Genomic DNA, 20,026 nt, shown 5'->3' with positions numbered 1-20,026 from the left:
CATAGATGGGTTAACACGCCTGCAGAGGTCGAGCACATCCTCAATGTAACTCGTAAACGTTTCGCCAGGCTGCTGGGCTCTGTGGCGCAGACGCTGGTCAGCGCGGAGCTTGCGGACCTCTGGTCGGCCGAACGCTTCTGTTACGAGGGTCTTAAAGGAGGACCAGTAGGCGATGGCGGTTTCGCGGTTGGTAAACCAAAGCTTAGCTACGTCTGCCAAGTAAAAGATAACGTAGGCGAGTTTAGAGTCGTCGTCCCACTTGTTACTGGCGCTTACGCGTTCGTACAAGGAGAGCCAGTCTTCGACGTCTTGCTCACCACTTCCGCTGAAGATTGGTGGGTCCCGCTGGCGAGTAGCGCCGGGGCAGGTAGACGGGGCAGCCGATGGTGCTGGCTGGGCTGGGACGGGCTGGTTGGCGACTGCGTCAGTCATGTTTCGCGGTAGTCTTTCAGGCAACTTGCGAGAGCGGAGCTCCAGGTCTTCTTGGGGATCTCAGCAGCCTCCACCAAATGTGATGACGTTTATTCGAGCCGAGAAGTCGTAGCGAGGTCGCAACGGAAAGTGGGCGTACGGCAAGTCTGGCAGAGGCGGCACAAACTCTCGCGCAAGCAGTGCACGGGCTTTTCGTTGTCTTCCGAAGGCGCATACGCGTTGGTGCGTATGCTCCACTACAATATATATATATATTGAAGCGAGGTTTAGGACGTCACGTCAATGTTATTGTTGCACAACTTCTACGTTATTTCTTTAATGACACGCAGAAACCAGCAACAATGCGGCCACATCGTTATCATATTGCAGCAATACTCAGCACAACGTCATTGTGCTCCCTTTACGTCATCAACTCCGCTATGCTGGTGAAACTGTACGTTCTGAAGCAGCGTCCGTTACTTCACTTGAAAGCTATTTATAGCTGTTAAAATAGAGTGACGCAAAATGTGCTGAAAACGAGACTATGGAAAAAGGGTGTGGGGGCAATGATTCACCGACACACTCCACTCTATATGGCGAGTCTTGCCGGAGGCAATTTAGAGTACCAACACCAACAGCCCTGCTAGAACCGGACCCACATGGGAGTGCATGGTTATGGATCGCCGCCGTCAAAGAAGGAGCGATAAAACGCGAATACAACTGAAGCACGCAAAGCTTTCCGAGAGTTCTTTGCATGGCACATTACTATGCGTGCTACTGCATGTCGCTTTCATAAGACTCTGCTGGTGAGGCGCAAGTCAAATAGACCTAATGACAAGCTTCGTAATGGAGACGGTAAAATCGTCGATTGAGTGAGCCAATGTCGCGAACATTGAATCGTTCCGGTACTTAAAAGCAGAAGTAAGGAGCTTATTTCCTCCATATCCAAACACAAGCACGCGGGAGAGGGGACACAATCTTGGAGCTGTGTAACAATTTGCGTGGTTGTGCGAATAATGTCTCAACAGGTACCGTCCATGGGTCGGTCCTTTCGAACCTGTCTAGGCTTTTCACAAATGTCGCATGTAATATTTACTTTGATTGCATACTTATGGAGAGCCACCACATCTCCCCCTCCTTCCAGTCTTCGAAAAAAAACAACACCAACCACGCATGTTTAAAATATCCATGACAAGCAGCCATCAAAGATCACAGACATAAAAGCTTACTTACGGTACTTTAGGTATCATTTAAACAATTCCAGACGGTCAAACTCCACCCGAACTACTGTATTGATTGATGTGTGGGGTTTAACGTCTCGAAACCACCATATGATTATGAGAGACGCCGTAGTGGAGGGCTCCGGAAATTTTGACCATCTGGGGTTCTTTAACGTGCACACAAATCTGAGCACACGGACCTACAACATTTCCGCCTCCATCGGAAATGCAGCCGCCGCAGCCGGGATTTGATTCCGCAACCTGTGGGTCAGCAGCCGAGTACCTTAAGAGCTTAGCCACTAGACCACCACGGCGGGGCGAACCACTGTATTGTTCTTCGCAAACTTACTATAGGGTCTTCAAATTGTGCAAACGCCTTTGTGACCAAGCTCACGTCACTATTGGGGAGTTCAAGAGGAACTCTAAATCTTGTAAATTTAACATTGACATTACCATTTATTATTAAACATATCGGGATGAACGAAGAAAAGGAGTATCAATTCAAGGGCTCGTTTTTTATTTCTTAGATACACCACTAAGACAGAATTGTATGCCAGACACTGTTGGTAAGCTGCTAGTTCCTAAGAATGTCACGTGCTACGAGACGCCAACAGGCAAAACTGTGTTCCCCACCTGCCGGAATGGCAACAGATGGCGCTGACTGACGCTCCCATGTTTAAATGCACATATACACCCTAAATAAAGAGGACGCGGTCATGAACGCCACCTTAGCTCTCTGGTAGAACACCGGATGCGTTATTCGAAGGTTTCAGGTTCAAATCCTGCTGGTGTCAAGTTATCTTTCGTCCACTTTACTTTCTAAGCATTTGGCTCACAATTACTTCTAATAAGGTCTGCTATACTTTGCTTGCCATTATTGTCAGTTAGTTCTCATTAATATGGTGACAAAGTTGGTCCCTGGAGTTTGCGGGCTCTAATTTAAAGTGCCAGTTATTTCATTTTAGTTCAGCGCTTCCGCTATCTTGTTTCGCGCAGTGTCAACTCCCGAGGACACGGCCACCCTGCACTGGATGGACGACCCCGGCAGTCCACAGCGGAACTTCTCGGCCGCTATTCGCCTCCTGGAGGACATTAAGCCCCTGCAATTCGACCTAAAAGTTCCTGTGGCACACTCGGCCACTGAAGCGTGGATGTTCGGTAAAGTGTCTATTCTTCATTAAATGAGAAAGAAAATAGGGCAGTGATGGAAATGCCCCCGCTCATTCATCAAAGGGACATGAAAGAAAAACGATAAAGTGGTTTAGATTCATGTAGTTCGCGGTAAAACCTCTAATTTTGTTAGTTTCGCCATCATACCTTCATTATTACTGGAGAAAATGAATGAAGACATTTGACTCTTTAATTTTGTGTCGACAGCTTCACGCGGACGTCTGATATTTCAAAATCGGTTTCTCTTTTTTTTTTTGACAGCATTGGCTCTTGAAACATGGCAAACATGGCTTGAAACATGGCAGTTTCTTGAAACATGGCATACAAGTTCCACGGCCGCGTCAGAAGACAATTTATTTCATTTTTGCCGATTATGAACGTCGTAGGCCCCATCGCGATGCCATCAGTATCTACGGTATCATTGCAATCGGTGAAAAACTTTCGAGCTGTCGTTGCCACCCACATTTATTTTGGCGCGTTTTCTCGCTTACCACGTGTCTTACCACAGCAAGCGGGTTCATACCAAGTCGTGAAAGTATAATTTACTAATTAAATGCGAGAAAACTCAATGACAACTTCAGTATTCTTTGAAGGCGAAAGCGTTGCATGCCTCTTTGAAACGCTGAAAGTGACCACTGGCGACGGCGTCAACACAGCATGACAATATGAAGAATCGTCACTGCGCGATGACGCCACACCATTCACATCACATTGTGGCGTATCTTTATGACATCAGAGCTTGCTCATAGGATCACAGAGGCAGTGCAACAATAGGTGAGGTGCAGAAAGAGCTTGCAAATGCCTCCGATCTTGGAGCCCTTGTCCTTAAACATACTTGTGGGGATAACACAACCACAGAAAGCACAGGACTGCGTTGATTGGCGAAACGTGAGCAAGTCCTTTGTCAGGCAGCGAGCACAGACCGGCTGATGATGATGTTCATAATGACTATGACAAAAATAGCGGTGTAATAAGACTGCAGATGCCAGAGCCCGAGCGGTTACCCTCCCGGGCATTCTCGATCTTCAACTCTTGAGGACTCGGAGGACAGAACACCACGACTCACCTTTAAATAAATATTCGTTTATTTTTGAGAGCATCATCGACTCTACCGGGGCCCTGCTAAATGTTTGAGTGGTGCAGATGAGCGAGGTCTCCGTAGGCTAAAGACCGATTATATCCTCTGCCTAGCAATAATTTGTTTCTGGAGCTCCAACTCAGACGCGAAGTTCCCGCCCTATGGCTAGACATCAGACGTCTTTCAGATGGTGTGAGCATGCACAAAAGCCCCTCTCTTCCACCTTCTTACCCCACGCAAGAGACATGATAGTCTGCGACTGCTTTCGTATCGAAGCACAATGGGTCCTATAGTCCAAAGGGCAAGAGTGGCGGCTCAGTCTTGCGGTGTCCCGGGCTGAGGATACCAGCCATCAGAGGCCGCCAACGTCGGCTCCCTGCACCTCTTAACTTGAAATAAAGTTTGTTCACTCTCTCTCGACTAGAAATGTCTAGGAAACACTCTTCGTGGTTTCTTTACCTTTCGCACATATTCAGCTTGAATCCTCCTCATCGTTAAAAATTTGTTTCCACGGTTTCTTTTTCTTAAACACAATAATCAAGCTTCAAGCAGCCGAAAACTTCCCCTCGCATTGTGATAGAAAGGCCTTGTTCTTTTCATTTCACCTTTTGATGCCGGATACAATTCCCTTGTTAGTTTTTTTTTTGAGCCGTCCGGTTTAAGGAGAAAGACTCTTCAGCCAGCAGTGCAGCTGAGGCTTCATATTCACCACTCGCGCCAAAGGTAGCCGTGCCTAAGAACAAGGACACTTCTGTCAGCAATGCAGTTGAAGAATGGCCTGAACTCCCAAGGCTACTTGCACCTGACGTGGGACGTCGGGTTTCGACAGTAAAGGCCAGCTCATCTGCACCTGATAAACTGACGGACGAAGATTTACAAGATCTCGGCGTGGTCAGCACCCTAGACAGTGGTATTCGTTTGCTGCTGAGCAAGGCGCAGACTCCGATAAGTCGGAGAGTGTTGCAACAGCTGGACACCATCATTCCATTTCTCGCAAGCTTATAGAAGTCCATTACTTGAGAACACAAGCAGCACCAGCACGGTTTAACCGTCGACATGATTTTGGAGTATCGGACTGCGCTTACAAGTTGCGTAAATCAACGAATGTGCTGCTGTGATTTTAGCCACGGGACTGACCTGATCGTATGTGGTGTCAGGCGCGCAAAACTGTTGTAGCATTGACGAATAGAGTGCTTTTTGCTCCTCTCTAACTTTCCTTCCCTCTTTTCTTTTCCTCAGTGCAACGTAGCTTCCAGGATCAGCCCTGGTTGAGCTCCCTGTTTTTTCTTTTACCATTATTTTTTCTCTCTCTCTTCATCCTTCAACCCTATGGGGCGTTTCAGTGCGTCTTTTCACACACGCCTATTCATCTTTTATTCACCGTCATCGACAACTTTGTAACATCCACTTATTAGTTTTCTCGTTTCGTTCCTGCGTTGTGTAATGACGCTGGCAGGCTTCGTTGCAGCCTAAATGAAGCACTCTGGCTGGTGGGCGAACTCACGCATATGCGGTGAGACGAGATGAAAAAAAAAATAGGAGGGTGGGGGAGTAAGAATGAATGTATACGAAATATTGCAGTCGTATCTCAAGCCATGTTTCCTAAGTTTGTCACACAAACACACACACGTACAAACTTCTACAGGAATCGAAGTGGATGAAAATGATCGACGGAAAGAGTGATTTCTCATCCAGTGTGGTTCAATTGGTACACTACAGTAGAATACAATATTTAACAACCTGTATGCTTTCCCTGGCTCTGATTGTCTGTAGAATCGATTTGTTCGTGCCAGACTGGCGTCTGTGAGTTGTCTCTGTCAGGACCTTTCCGCCACCTAGCGGGATTACGTGGAACTCGCTCGCAATACCCTTTCCCTCTCTTTCGCACAGAGAACTACACGTACCTGTACGCCAACTTCACCTTCGTGCGCCGGCTGACGGCGTCCATCGTGAACACGTACATCCCGAGCGGCCTGGTGGTCAGTCTGTCCTGGCTGACCTTCTGGCTGGACGTCTCGGCCGTGCCGGCCAGGATCACCCTGGGCGTCACCTCCATCCTGACGCTGGCCACCCAGGTGGTGCAGTCACGCAGCTCGCTGCCGCCCGTCGACTACCTGAAGGCCGTCGACGTGTGGCTCTTCGTCTGCCTCGTCATGGTGTTTGCCTCGCTGCTCGAGTACGCCGTCGCCTACAACTTCGAGAAGATACTGGCCCTGGTAATGGAACCGTTGACGTAGATATGTACCAACAAATCATGAACAGTGATCCACCGAAATGTCCGCATAGTTTTACAGCGCACGTCTTGGAACTTTCAGTTATGCCTCTTCGCGTCACCAGAAAGTTATCTTTACCAGGAACGGGTGTGAGCCATAGAAATCAGGCAACTCAAGTTGAAAAAGAGAGGGAGAGAGAAAAGGGTTAAGTGAAAAGCTTACAGGTTCCCCCCCCCCCCCCGAAAAAAAAAACTTTATCGTTCGCAACCTTGCACTGGGGAAGGGGTAAGGGGGATATAAACGCAAGGAACGAAAAAAGAGCAAGGGTAAAAAAAAAGAAATGTACAAACACTAAAGCACGGGAGTGTCTTAGTCATTCGGAGAGTCAAGTTCCCAACGAAGCTGAAGAAGCCAAGCTCAGTGAGATAGACCTCTTCAACTAGTTCAATAAACCCTTCACATAACCATAAACTTCTTCACACTTTAAACAAAAGGCTGCAAAATAATAAAGCAGCACAGTTATCTTACCGCAGATTGAAAAATGATTTATATATAAGCGCTACAAGTTCTGTATCGGAGATTTTTCTCTAGAGCCCATAGCTAAAAAGTTCATTAAGCAATTCTTGTTAATTGCCAAGCTTGGCGGTTCAATAAAAGTGTGACGTGCTCTATATAGCTCAAAACAATACTGCACTAATTTGAGATGTGTAGCGCTCGTGATTATTTTTTTACTACTTCGTGCTTTTTGGCTGAAACACCTTGTGTACTACTGACCGATTTGAGCCTATTAAGCCCAGTGATGTCCAACTGGCACTAATAGTTAGAACTGGTGTGAGATAAAACCAATCTCATGCACGATACTTTAGTTCCAAGCGACTTAATTAAGCTGGGATGATGATTCTGAGAACTCTAATATCACAATTTCTCTTGTTCTTTAAAATGTCTTTAGACACTTCGTTGATATTTATTTGTATTATACGGTTAGTGTGGAGCAATATGAGTCATTAATGGGTGAGAACAATAAATGTTTAGTGCCATAAAGTTCGTACAAAACTTACTATACGTTACAAATTGTCGCATGGTGAAGCTCAAACTGTGCTATCTTACCATAAAATATCTCACTATAAAAATTCACTATAAAATAAATTGCATATTTGAAATCAGCAAGGGAGCCTATATATGCAGCAAGAATTTCATTGCCTTAGGCTACATATTAAAACAATTTTTTTTCGAATCGCACCTCCCCTTAATGCCGGAAAAAGAGAATTCTGAACGTATGGCTCACAAAGATGTTGGATAATCCGTGCATCCGAACATTAGTTCGTAATCCGAGCGGCGACATCACTTTTAGATTGCACAGTTGCCGAACGATAGAGAGCTCAGATATTTTAGATACCCCAAGTCATTTAGGGCGTAAAAAAGTAATCTAGGATATTACTCTCAACATCAACCAGACTCAGTTGAATTGTCATGTGTTTAATTCGAAGCATTTTCAGTCAATCAGAGCCAACGACGTGGCGAATTGGAGAACGGTGCGATGTCTGACGATGACTTGAATACCGAAAGACTTGTTTGCTTGTTGTCTGAAAAATTTGTGTGCACATACGCAAACGGCATCGCCAGCGTTGTTCTAAAGTGCAAGCCGCACCGCAGATGCCACTGTGCAAAAGACAAACAGGGGACGAGATGAAGACAGCTGAAGGGCTGACCTTCAGCAAATGGTTTATTGCGCAGATGGTGTGCTTACATAAACTCGTATCTCACATTGCAAAAAGAAAAAAAAAGAAAAAAAGAAACAACAGAGAGGAAGAAGGTAAGGGTAACGTGAATTCTATGCCAGAAATCGGGCTTTTTCTATTAAAAAAACAAGCGGCCTGTATGCTTACTCGTTCATCACCTGCCCTAGCAGTTTGAGACGGCTCTACAGCTTATCCGGTCGTCTTACTCACATCGGGGTAGACAACAACACACGGCCGTTTAGGTTCTTGCTTTCGGTTGTTTCTTCTTTTGCAGATCCAGACGCGGTCTATAAAAGCTGGCAATCTTGGAAAAAAAATTCCGCCATATCCACGAAGTGAATGATGATGAGTGGGCGAAGCTCCGGAGGTAAACCTGGTAAACCATGAATCCTCTGTACATTTTGCCCACTCGATTTTATTACATCGCTCCCCCTAGCGTACGTCGCCGCACTAAATCGAACGATTGCCTTCAACCAATGACACGCGCCATATGTGACATCATTCCTATTTTATAAGATCTCGCGTCTTTCATCAACTACAAGTACCGGTTTCTAGTTTATAACATCTTGCATTTTTTCATCATCAGCTACAAGTACCACCATCTAGTAAATACTACAAAAACTAAACGAGAGGTGGCTACATACAGCAGACGGTAACGCCATCTAGTGAACACTGCAAGAACTAAACTAGAGGTGGCTACATACAGGCTACAGGAGATGCACAGCCCACGCCCTAAGGAGCTTCGCCCCTAAAAGCAGTTTAATGTGGGCGCTTATCCTGCGTTCATTTGGCACCCTGTTCATTTTTTTTACGCTATGGTTCATGTAGTATGATAAACTACGACCACTCGCAAACTTCCTTCCCTCTAACGCCAAGCCGACTGCAGGAACGGAAACGGAAGAGCGACTCACTTCCGGCCGCGATACGGGTGGCGCCCTCTGCCCGAATCACGCCGCAGGCGTGGCAGAGCGACGGCGTGGGTTCGGGGGCCCCTCCCCCTCCCATCTCGCGACCTCCTTCCTCCAGCACTCACGTGGACACGTCAATAGCCTCCGGGAGCAGCGCGCCATCTGACGGTGTGGCAGCCAACAACCACAATCACGCCCTTGTCCCTCCGTCCGTGGTGACACTGAGCGTGCCCAACTCGGTGCACAGGCCAGAAACCAACAACGTGGTTCCACCAAGGTAAGAAATAAAACAGGTTCCGTAGTTTTATTAAACTGGACTTTTCTTTTTTTTGGCCTATTTGGTATTTTATACTGAAAACTCTTTCAGCGCGGAAATGGCAACGAGGCATACAAAGCATGCGCAGCTGATTTGTTATGTATTCTTGATCTTTTCAACATCCAGCTCGTAATTAGTCCACGTGCTACGTGACGCCAGTTGGCGACAAAAAAGGGGTTCGACACTTGCTGCCATGGCTGCGAGTGGTCCTGGCTAACACTGCTAGGATAACATAAGTACGAATATCAAATGAAGCGGGTGGTAAAGCAACCGTTCATGTTGTATAAATAATTGGTAGAACATCAGATGGTTCATTTGAAGGTTGTAGGTTCAGTTCATGCCTGCATCTAGTTAATCTCTCATCCCTTTCGACCTTTTTTTTTGTTTTGTTTATACTACAACACAATTGAAACATACACCTAATACCTCCTAAATTATCATTAGCTACTTTGGCGGTTGGTTGCATTAGTACATGTCATAGTTAGTTTCCTTGCTAGAATAGTTATAATAAAACCTAATCATTTGGATTCTGATTGAACGAAGGCGTCTTTCTCTTGCAGCGAGAGCCAACACTATAGCAATTATCAGCCATCATTTAGTCATGCTTCAGCAACCAATAGCCGGCGCTGCTTGCGAACGAGTAGATATGGCATCTGTGCAAGAAACGACTCACCTTGATAAAAGTTGGATTCGGCCTTATATTGAACGTAGATATTATTGTGGGCATCATCGCACCCTTTGTTTCTGTACCAAATATAGGCGCGAAAATTATTCAACGCGAAAGCATTTCTTGGCTTTATAAGGTCGGCGAAAGCGCAAACTCAGGCGACGTCCGCTAAAGCTGAGTACGCAGAGGAAGCGACCTCTTTCAGCGGACCTGGCACTCAGGCGGTGTCGCTACGGCGCATGCGCAGCTTGTTATAGAAAGCGTTAGGACGGAATAATCCCATTCACAACTCGAAATGCACGGACTAACGTTACTCACGTGGGAACAAAATGCCCCAAAATGAAGAAACCTTTATTAGCCGTGTGACGAAGCTGATGTAACAACCATGATGTTCTTCTTGTTTGCCTATTGTTTGTGGCGCATACTCACTTTGGGGTATTGGACGAGAATCGAGTGGTTTTATAGAATAATACAAAGTTTTAGAATAACGGAGGTTATATAATGAAAAAAAAAGATTATAGATTACCTAGGAAAGATTGGTGATTGATCTAGTCCATATAATTATTTAAATAAAAAAAACGTTTTCTACGAATTAGATCAATACCCTTATTTTTTACACGTATATAACGTTGATAACACGTTAAGATAATGAAGGTGATTTGTGTTATTGTTCTTGTTCACCTTTTCTTGTGGCTCATACCCACACTGCGAGAGATTGGTAAAAAATTAAGTGGTCTTATAAAATCCTAATAAAATTTACAGTAATTGAGGATATATAATAAAGAATTTCGAATTTTAGAATTAAATTTTGATACTTACTCATATGTACGAAACATATTTTTATCAATAATAGATAATAACTTAAATCAACACCCTACTTTTCAAAAGAAATAAAATGAAAGGTATGCATGTGTCGACACAGATCGATGATGATATGGATATATTGATACAGACAATGATATGAAGCCATGATGTCCGAGCTTGTCAGCATCTTTGTATATTTCGCGGACATCAAGTACACTGTCCATCCACTATATCGGAAATCTGTTCTGCGGAAAAGGAGCTGAAGGTTTTGAGAAAGGGAAATCGACTACTGCTACTTTTCTGGTTAGCTCGGTCGATAGAGCAACCATCTCGGGAAATTGTTGGTCCAAAATTTGAATGATATTTTTACCTGGTTTCCGTGTGATATTATGTTTATTTTTCGGATTATTTATTTTCGGGTAGCGTTCAGTATTATACCTTTTTTTTTCGCTGCACAACTTCGTGGTATGGAGTAGCTGAGGCAATATGAACCTCAACCTCTCTACAGAAATACAGAACAGAACAGAATCAGGGCGAGTTTTTCGACAACTAAGAGCTCTCCATCTCGGGAATCCGTATGGAGTTCCTTGCATGGCTTTGTGCTACAAACGAGGTCGATTTTCTTTTTCTCAATGTCCTACGACGAAAAAACTGTTCGTGTTATTTGATGCTTTAACGAGAATTATAGAGTACGCATTAAGCACAGGGACAGTCGAATTTGTAAACGATATTTGTGTGAAGAAATTTTCACATGTGAACGATATCGCCCGCGCCTCTTCCCCGCTGCCCCAGGCCACTCAAGACGGGCCGGAGACGCATCTTCCAGCGAAGCTTCACGCTGGGCCAGCTGTGGCAAAAGACCAACTTGCTGGACAAGGTGTCACGTATCGCCTTCCCCTCGGTCTTCTTCTTCTTCATGCTGATATACTGGTCCTACTACCTCTGGTGAACGCGCCCGTTCGCCACACAGGTGCGCGCCGTAAGTGCTCGGGGTGAACACGGCCTAGCGACGGCCTTATACGCAATGTTTCGTTGACGATGCCTTCGTTGTATACTCGCTGCTGCCAGCTGGTGTGTGTTTGGAGAAAGAAAAAGAAAACTTAACGTGAATGGTTGTATGAATAAAGCACTGCTACTTGTTGTTCTTATTTGCAGTGTGTTGTGCTTTGCAAGAAGTATTTAGTAGCAGTTATTCCGTGACAGTATTAACGCAATAGCGTTAAAGAGCTCGTGTCGCAGAAAACCCGCCGCCGGCGTCGGCCCCGTTGGTTGTGAGCGAAAAATTGTCTGTGTGTCTGTGACCGAAAAATTAAGTTCCTGAGATAACAGCGGGAGGCCGCTACTTGTCCACGCGTGCGCGCGCGATCACACTGAAAAAGCCGCGCATAGGAAGAAAAAAAAAGTGCTCAAGGTGACGAGGCGCAGTAGTTTCCTTGCTCTGCCACCCCTCCCTGCTTAGCTTCCAGCGCTTTCGTCGGGACGAGAGAAGAGAGAATGCAATTGCAGCATGCGAGAAACCTTTGTAACTCCACTCACACTGGACGGATTCGTAAAACTTTTGCGGCGTTGAATTCGTGAGGCAATGAGCTCCATGTTTACTTAGAAAAGTGTTTCAGGGCCCCTTTAACGCATTTTATTCGACAGTTGTCACGACAAAAACGAGCCCTTTTGGCGATGATAGCATGCGCTGGTCCAATCTACTGTGTAAGTGTTTGTGTGCGTGCGTGTGTATGTAACAAAATAAATGAATAAGTATGCACTTAGCGGTTCAAGGGTGCACTAGGGGCCGGATTTCGCTAACACGTTCAGCTTTTAAAGGCGAAGCTTAAGGGTCCCCCAATTTTTTTTTTCTTTCAGACTCGCGGTCGTTGCACACAAAAGGAGCCCAGCAGCTTTCTGTTGCCAAAACAACTTGCCTTATTAAAATGAACACTAAGTGAAGATATTAAGTTACCTCGGATTGACCTTTCACCTGTGTTAGGGTGCGTTACCACCCTTTCAGAGCTACTAAATAATTTATTTGTGTCGAAAACAGCCACCACCGGTCCCTGGTGCCACCACTCAATTTGAACCACTCGCGCCAAGCAGAGCACGACGTCATAACAACCGTAGACTGTGGAGGCTTCAACGCGTAGTCGGAAAGCGCCAAATTCTTACGAGCAAAAGGAAACGACGTCTTTAGAGATTGACGCAGTTGCGCTCAACGTGAAAGCTGTATACGAAGTGCGCAGCAGTGTTTCATTCGCCTGTCCTTCATCCTCATTTCAGATTGCCGTCTAATTAGCATACTATGCTATACACGCCCATGCCACGTTCTCCCCATCTCCTGCTACTCTCTCTTACTACCCTTCCCCACACCCTTACTATACTAAACCACGCACGGCTATGCTGAAATGGTCCTTTCTGCGTGACACCATACGCTGCACTGCTATGCTCCGCCCTCCTCCTTCCTATTCTCCTCTTTCTCAGTCCACTTAGCTACCCTTTGTTATACTCGTGTTATACACGGCTACGTTGTATACTGCTTGGCATGCGCGACACTAAGCGGGGACATAAAATGACAGCGTAAGTTGACAGCACATTCCTTTCCCCCATCTCTGCTTGCCTCTTTTCACCCTATCTTCGCCCTCACAACCCCTCTACTGAGCTTCACTTCCCCCTCCCTGATATACATGGTCATTGCATACATGATGGCTATTTGAATTGAAATTGAAATTTTATTCGCGGGCGTTATGCAAAACGGTGACGATGACAGCATGCAAGAGCATGCGATAAGCCAGGATCCCTAAAGTGTTACGATTACACAGCGCTACGATCAATAGCTAAGAACCACCCACACGTCTTCTAAGGAAGTGGGTGACGTTGAGGAGACGACGTGAACAGAGAGAGATGCGAATGCGAACACAAGAAAAAGAAAGAGAAACAACTTTTAGAGAAACAACTTCATTTTACGCGAGATTTTTTACGCAAAACATTGTACACGATATGACATGAGGCTCTGACCTCAGCTTCGTTACCGGGCTTGAGTACTGGCATGGCAAGATGCTACGTCCTTGATGTCAAGAAGTCGTCACCGATCGACATCATCGTTATTACTTCCGTTACCAGTATTATCATCATCGCATCAATTGTCCCCTGCGGGTCGGAAGCCTCTTCCAATGACCTCCAGTTTACCACTACCCGCACGAGAATTCATGTAAGAACATTCGCCTGCTCAAAAGCGTGAGATGCTTGGTAGTTCTCTTCACTAAGCAATCATGAACCATATTCTGCCTTTTCCATGTTCCTGTGCAGCCCTACGCCGTTGTCGTAAGGAATGCGAAACTTTTGTGGGTGATCTGGACAACTGTGATCGCCAGAACAAAAGTCTCCGAGACCTAAGGGCGTACGGAGACCCTACCACCCAGTTTTGCATACCTTCCAGCTATGAAAAAGGCGCATGCACAAAAGAACTTTGAAAATAAAGGCTGATTGAGTGAGACCGCATATTTGCAAAGTGCAGCGGGACTTCTACAAGCTCCGTGGAGATTTCAGACAAGTTTCTCGGAAATCATTACATCTGCGGTATCCTTACCTACTACGTCCAATCTAAGGCTATTGAGGCCTCAAGTTTATAACATGGCAGCTGCATCGAAGAGGTAAGTACTGAATTTCTGCAAACAAAAACGGGTACAAGGAGAGATGATGAACTGTGTAAAGCTTGAAAATATGCGCGGAAAAATGTCAGACTGTATTTCAGATTTATTTATTGTGCAACTGTTACAAACGCTATGAACGTGCGTTTGCTCTGCTTTTCATACATGTGATTTCTTTTGAGCAGCAGCTACGAATTCAAACTCGAAAGGTGCGTAAGCTGTCGCACGCAAAGGTTCATTGTCGAAGTAAGTATACGACAACGAACGACACGGATGCACGTGATAACGTATAGTCACGAGCGAAACGTGGCGCAGACGGCGAGCCGAGTGAGTGCATTCGACCCGCCTGTCAGGCAGACTAGAACCAGAAACTTACTAGTGAAACCAACGCGCGCTCCATCTATCAATAACTCCAGAAAGCATATCATTTTCAACGCTTGGTGGCGCTGACATCAGTTCAAGCGAGCCGAGGCCACGCGTCGGAGCATTCAAGGCGAAGGTGCTGACGGCTGTACGATGAACATTGAACTACTTTTAGATGCGGAGCATCTTATACTCGCGCCTTGTAGTGCGCCGTCCGCACCGCTTCTCGAACATTCGACAGCTGACGCGCGCGCATGCGCCGTCGCGCCGTCGCCCACTCTTCCACCATCTGTGCATCCCTTCCTCCTCTACACACCGCGCGCGCTTCACTCCTCCACCATCTGTGCACCCTTCCTCCTCTACACACCGCGTTCGACATCTACAATTCTCCTGATTCTCCAGTGGACGCGCATGTGGCGTCGCGCTTCGAGAACATTCAACAGCTGACAGTGCATGCGCCGTCGTGCTGTATATATACTCAAGGTCGGCGCTCGCTCGCTCAGTTGCCGCTCGTCGGTTGGTTTGTACGGCGCGTCGACGTCCAAGGTCGCGGTGAAATGAATTCCAACGAATCCACAAACACAATGATCAACGTCCCTTCGACCAGCGCCGCCCTTTCGCATACGTGTGTACGTGTTCACTCATTTAACACCCCCTCCTACAACCACGTTAACCAATTTAGCCATCGACCCAAGTAAGTCGCAATTTAACACCCCATTTCACAACCACGTTAACCAATTTAGCCATCGACCCAAGTAAGTCGCACTTTAACACCCCGTTAACCAATTATATTGTCCGCATCCTCCTCTGTCTTCCCCCGAGGGAAGCTGCGGGCAATTTTTTGTAAAGAAGTGTCACGCTTTGGTTTTTATACCAATTCCAATGACGGAGAAATGAGTTGTTTTTTTTTTTCATAACATGAGAGCAAAGCAAAGAAAAAAATGAATGTTTTTTTTTATTTAAACACTCTGTCTGAGATGTTACTGAAATGTAACGTAGGTGTACTTGGAGTATACTATCTTGCTAAAGTGTTATAAGAGCGAGTAAAAAATATGAAATCTTTCGCCATCCTTATCATGTACTCAGTCCCTTTTCACTCCTCCCCAATCTTGCTGTGCTGAGCACCTCGAAAGTCTGGCTTATTCCTAAACATACTTCTCAATAAAATTCAATTGGTACTGCACCTTCATTACAGCTTAAACATAATGATACTGCGATAAGAGGTATTTTTGGCCAATTTGGTGTGACATGTTAAAACACTGTTCATGAGCACAAGCCTTGACCTACATATGTAGTACAAGGCGCAAGCTAAGAGCCATGTCAGAATTGTTCGTCCGTCTTTACAGCTAGTCATGCTTCTTTCCCAGTTTCAGCTGCAACGACTTTTTTTTTATACTGACCTAAAAGCTTCAAGTCCCATTAACCCATGTTGGCACACTAGAACCTCGCTTTTAAGTAAGCCTTCACATGACGAATCTTTCGAAAAGCTACTTTGGTCTCGGTGAACAGGCGCTACCATGAACACCATTTGACTTTCTTCTTTTTAAAGGGCCACTTTCGACGCCATACGTATAGGAGGCGTTCCACTATCAAGTGGCCTTCTCTTGCGTCAATATAGTCCTCTTGCGGAACTTTCGAAAATCAATCAAAGCTGTTTCAAGCGCACACGTGTGAGGAACCCTTTGAATCTCCTCTCCTTTGTTCGTTGTGGGGGAAGCATGGCAGAGCTTTGATCGATGGCGTTTCCGTTTCTGTCACACCTTCGCAAACAAACAACACCGCCGGACCTTGGCACGATTCGTCATGCGGCACATTGAGCGAAGACACTGAATGAAAGATAAGGACAGAGAGAGGGAGGGGGTAAAGAGAGAGGGAGAGAATGACAAAAAAAAAGAGAAACGTGATGAGGTCGATCTTGATTCGCGAGAACAGCAACATTTACGGCCATCGCAGCCATACCCTAATGAACGCAGAGGCGGCCCAAATGAGAGGAGAAAAAGTGGGCCGGCACGCTGCGTCTAATTTGTAGGTAAAAAAGCCCGAACGCAGTCAGACGCAAACAAGACGCAGGACAGAGCGCTGAAGTTTTGTGTTGCTTTACGTGTAACTTTGCATCGGCAACTAGACGTACTGCCAGCCAATTTTACTGAAGCGTGCTACGCAGGCGCCGCCTGGTGGCCTTAACACGCAATTACCGGTCGTTCTCGGCGATTGACATTTGGAGACGCTACCTGCGCGCACCGGATATCGACCGCAGCGAATCGATATGAGAGGAAATGACTCCAAGGTGGCGTCTGTTTGTACGAGGAATATGCGGACGTCCATCGATCTCCGATTGATGACGCCGCGAAGGAAAAGCCCGATGGCCACTGCTCCGCCGACTTCTGCACAGTTCCTATTTCTGGTGTTGCTTTTTGTCGTGTTATTTCTCGTTCTTTCATTCGTTCCAGTCCAACCTTACTCTTGTGGTACGACAAGACTAGTACCAACGCAGAAGCCTGAAATGCTCTGTAGCTTTTTTTATTGATGGCTTTTTCTTTTATTCTTTTTGTGCAAGCTTTTCTTTTTAAAAGTAAAAGCTTCTGATGGCTCATCATACGGAAAAATGAAGTACCCGCGTATGACGCCAGCAGGGTTATAGCTAGAGAAGGATAGATTGGTTCATATGTGGCGTTTAACGTCCCAAAACCACCATATGATTATGAGAGACACCGAAGTAGAGGGCTCCGGAAACTTCGACCACATGGGGTCCTTTAACGTGCATCCAAATCGGAGCACACGGGCCTACAGCATTTTCGCCTCCATCGGATAAAGCAGCCGCCACAGCCAGGATTCAATCCCGCAACCAGAGGGTCAGCAGCAGAGTACCTGATCCACTAGACCACCACGGCGGGACAACTAGAGAATGGTAAAGGTATACTAATATGGGCTTTTTGATTCACAGCAAACTAGCTTGTAGCATAGCACGGAAATACAGCAGGACAAAGAAGTACTGGACGAACGCAGGCGCAAAATTTCGACAACAATTTTTTTTTATATTTAAGATGGGTCTCTGCACTTCCGTGATGACATTTTTTTTCCTCTACACAAATCATAAACATGAAAGAGGCCTTCAGTCTTACACACTAAACCTGAGGACAACAGTTTATACATTAATTGCAACCAAACGTAACTACAAGAGCACGCGTGGATACTCAATTTCTTTTGCGGACAATGGCACCGATGGATCGCTGAAGCCCCGCCGCGGTGGTCTAGTGGCTAAGGTACTCGGCTGCTGACCCGCAGGGCGTGGGTTCGGATCCCGGCTGCGGCAGCTGCATTTCCGATGGAGGCGGAAATGTTGTAGGCCCGTGTGCTCAGATTTGGGTGCACGTTAAAGAACCCCAGGTGGTCTAAATTTCCGGAGCCCTCCACTACGGCGTCTCTCATAATCATATAGTGGTTTTGGGACGTTAAACCCCACATATCAATCAATCGCTGAAACAGTGGTCGCCGGCAGAAAAAATGCGTCTGTTTATTCCGTCAAACTTACAGGCTTCAATTTACTTTGAGAAAGAAATGCGGTGTTTTCTAGTAGTGATTGTAAAAATACGTTCCATCCTTTCTGACAGCGACCACTGTATCAGCATTCTATCACTGACATCGTCCGCAAACGAAATTGAGTATACGCTAGCTGTCGTAGATGTTTGGTTGCGATGAATAAACTATTGTCCTCAGGTTTGGAGGATAAGATTGGCGGCTTTTTCATAATGAAAAAAAAAATCATTGATATGATGGGCTCAACTATCTTCACCATGGAACGACGGGACGAGTTTGGCGATCCACGTTCTTGATTTGCAGAAAGAAAAAGAGATCATCACTGTCGCGTGATTATGAGTGCTTATAGATGGCCATTCGTGAAACTAAAATTTTCTTGTTGAAACTTGGTATTTGCGTTCATTCTGTACTTCTATGTCCTTCTTCGTTTACGCGCTATGCTACGACCCAGTTAACCCTAGTGACATAAAACACGTTCATCACGAGATGAAGTCACCGAACAACGTCATGACATCACAGACCACCAAACTTGTGACGTCACCCAGACGCCCCGTGGTGGCGTATTCACACGACATCGTCGCTTTGTCAAAGTGGGCTTATCTCAGAGGCAGTGCTTAAACAGATGAGGAAAGCTTGTCATGTCCCTGATCTCGAAGACAGTGTAAAAAAAGTTAGATAAAAGATCTTTCGGAAGGGGACGCGGGAGTACAGCGACGGAGATAAGAAAACAGAAGTTGACTTTCGAGTTGCCTTATACGAATGCGTAGGGAACCCAATGAGCTTTTATGGTTTTTTATTCGTTTATTATGCTTTTGTTTCAGCCTATTTTTAGATGTCAATACGCCAAATCATGAGACACTTTATCACAGTGACCAACGCTTTGAAAATAATTAAAGATATCAAATAAAAGTCCTCCCAATTGTACACGTAGTCGGGGGTCACCGCTAAGCTAATCGTTCCTTCGAAGTATATGCGAAGATATAGATCACAGCGGCTGACATTCAAAGAGAGCGAATTCATGTAGTCAACACGACAGTGGCTGGGAGTATTTCGAAACTGTGGCGTGCAAGCCTCGTATCGCAAGGTCAGTGAAGGCAGGGACAAAGTCGATGGCGCATTAACCAATATTCCATCTATAGTTTGGTTTTCAGCGGTGATTCGAGTCCGTTATAAACTTCGTAAGGCAACTCAATCTGTACTGCCATTCGATGCAAGCTTGAACGAAACAGAGGTAGTGCCAACAGTGGCCACCAGACTGTCATCTAGGGGGAAACGAAATAGTGAGTGTAATTGTGATGGCCATGACAAATACTACACGCGCGAACAGACATCCTTACCTAGAAAAGAAGGGCCACTTCAACTCACTTGGCTAACAGTTCAAGGAATACATAAGTCTGACAAAGGGGATGATAAAGCGATCGTCGCTGTAATTCAGTTGGTTGAGTACTGGACGTATTGTCTTAAACTAGTAAGTTCAGCACGTACATAAGGGAAGTTTATTTGTGATCTACATTAATGTGCTTTATTTTATGTCACAATTACTATAGTACAGTTAAAACGCCCAAACACTGTTATTTATATCTTCTTTACCTTCATTGTAGGTTTTAATTGGGTTGTGTCTAACCAGCACTGTCACACTTCACATCCCCAGCTGGTTTCCAGTCTACTTGTTACCTGGCTGAATCCCAATCTCAGAGGCGATAGTTAGGAATGATTAACGGTACTTACTTCCTACTCGTTTAGCAAAAATACAGACACGACTGAAATTATTTTTATAGAACATTTTATTTTAGTCGGACAAAATTCCGCCAGATATTGTTATTGGGCCCGTCAACATCAGAGGGTGGCCCCGCCGCGGTGGTCTAGTGGCTAAGGTACTCGGCTGCTGACCCGCAGGTCGCGGGTTCGAATCCCGGCTGCGGCGGCTGCATTTCCGATGGAAGCGGAAATGTTGTAGGCCCGTGT

At 45.7% G+C, this 20,026-nt stretch overlaps 1 protein-coding gene across 2 annotated transcripts in view; it reads left to right on the top strand.

The window, feature by feature from the left end:
- LOC119179365 (glycine receptor subunit alpha-1-like) overlaps positions 1-11,674 on the top strand; it is a 71,011-nt gene extending 59,337 nt beyond the window's left edge. For both annotated transcript variants that reach the window (XM_075868778.1, XM_075868777.1), the window contains 4 exons: positions 2,628-2,789; positions 5,770-6,095; positions 8,718-9,016; positions 11,319-11,674. In XM_075868778.1, the coding sequence (XP_075724893.1) occupies positions 2,628-2,789; positions 5,770-6,095; positions 8,718-9,016; positions 11,319-11,475 (944 nt within the window). In that variant the 3' untranslated portion in view covers positions 11,476-11,674. The remainder of the gene's footprint in view (positions 1-2,627; positions 2,790-5,769; positions 6,096-8,717; positions 9,017-11,318) is intronic.
- Positions 11,675-20,026: the final 8,352 nt, after the last annotated feature.

Source organism: Rhipicephalus microplus, chromosome 7 (assembly GCF_043290135.1).
Source record: "Rhipicephalus microplus isolate Deutch F79 chromosome 7, USDA_Rmic, whole genome shotgun sequence".
Classification (NCBI taxonomy): domain Eukaryota; kingdom Metazoa; phylum Arthropoda; class Arachnida; order Ixodida; family Ixodidae; genus Rhipicephalus; species Rhipicephalus microplus.
The sequence above is the reverse complement of the archived record's forward strand: the minus strand, read 5'-3'. Positions and strand labels throughout refer to the sequence as shown.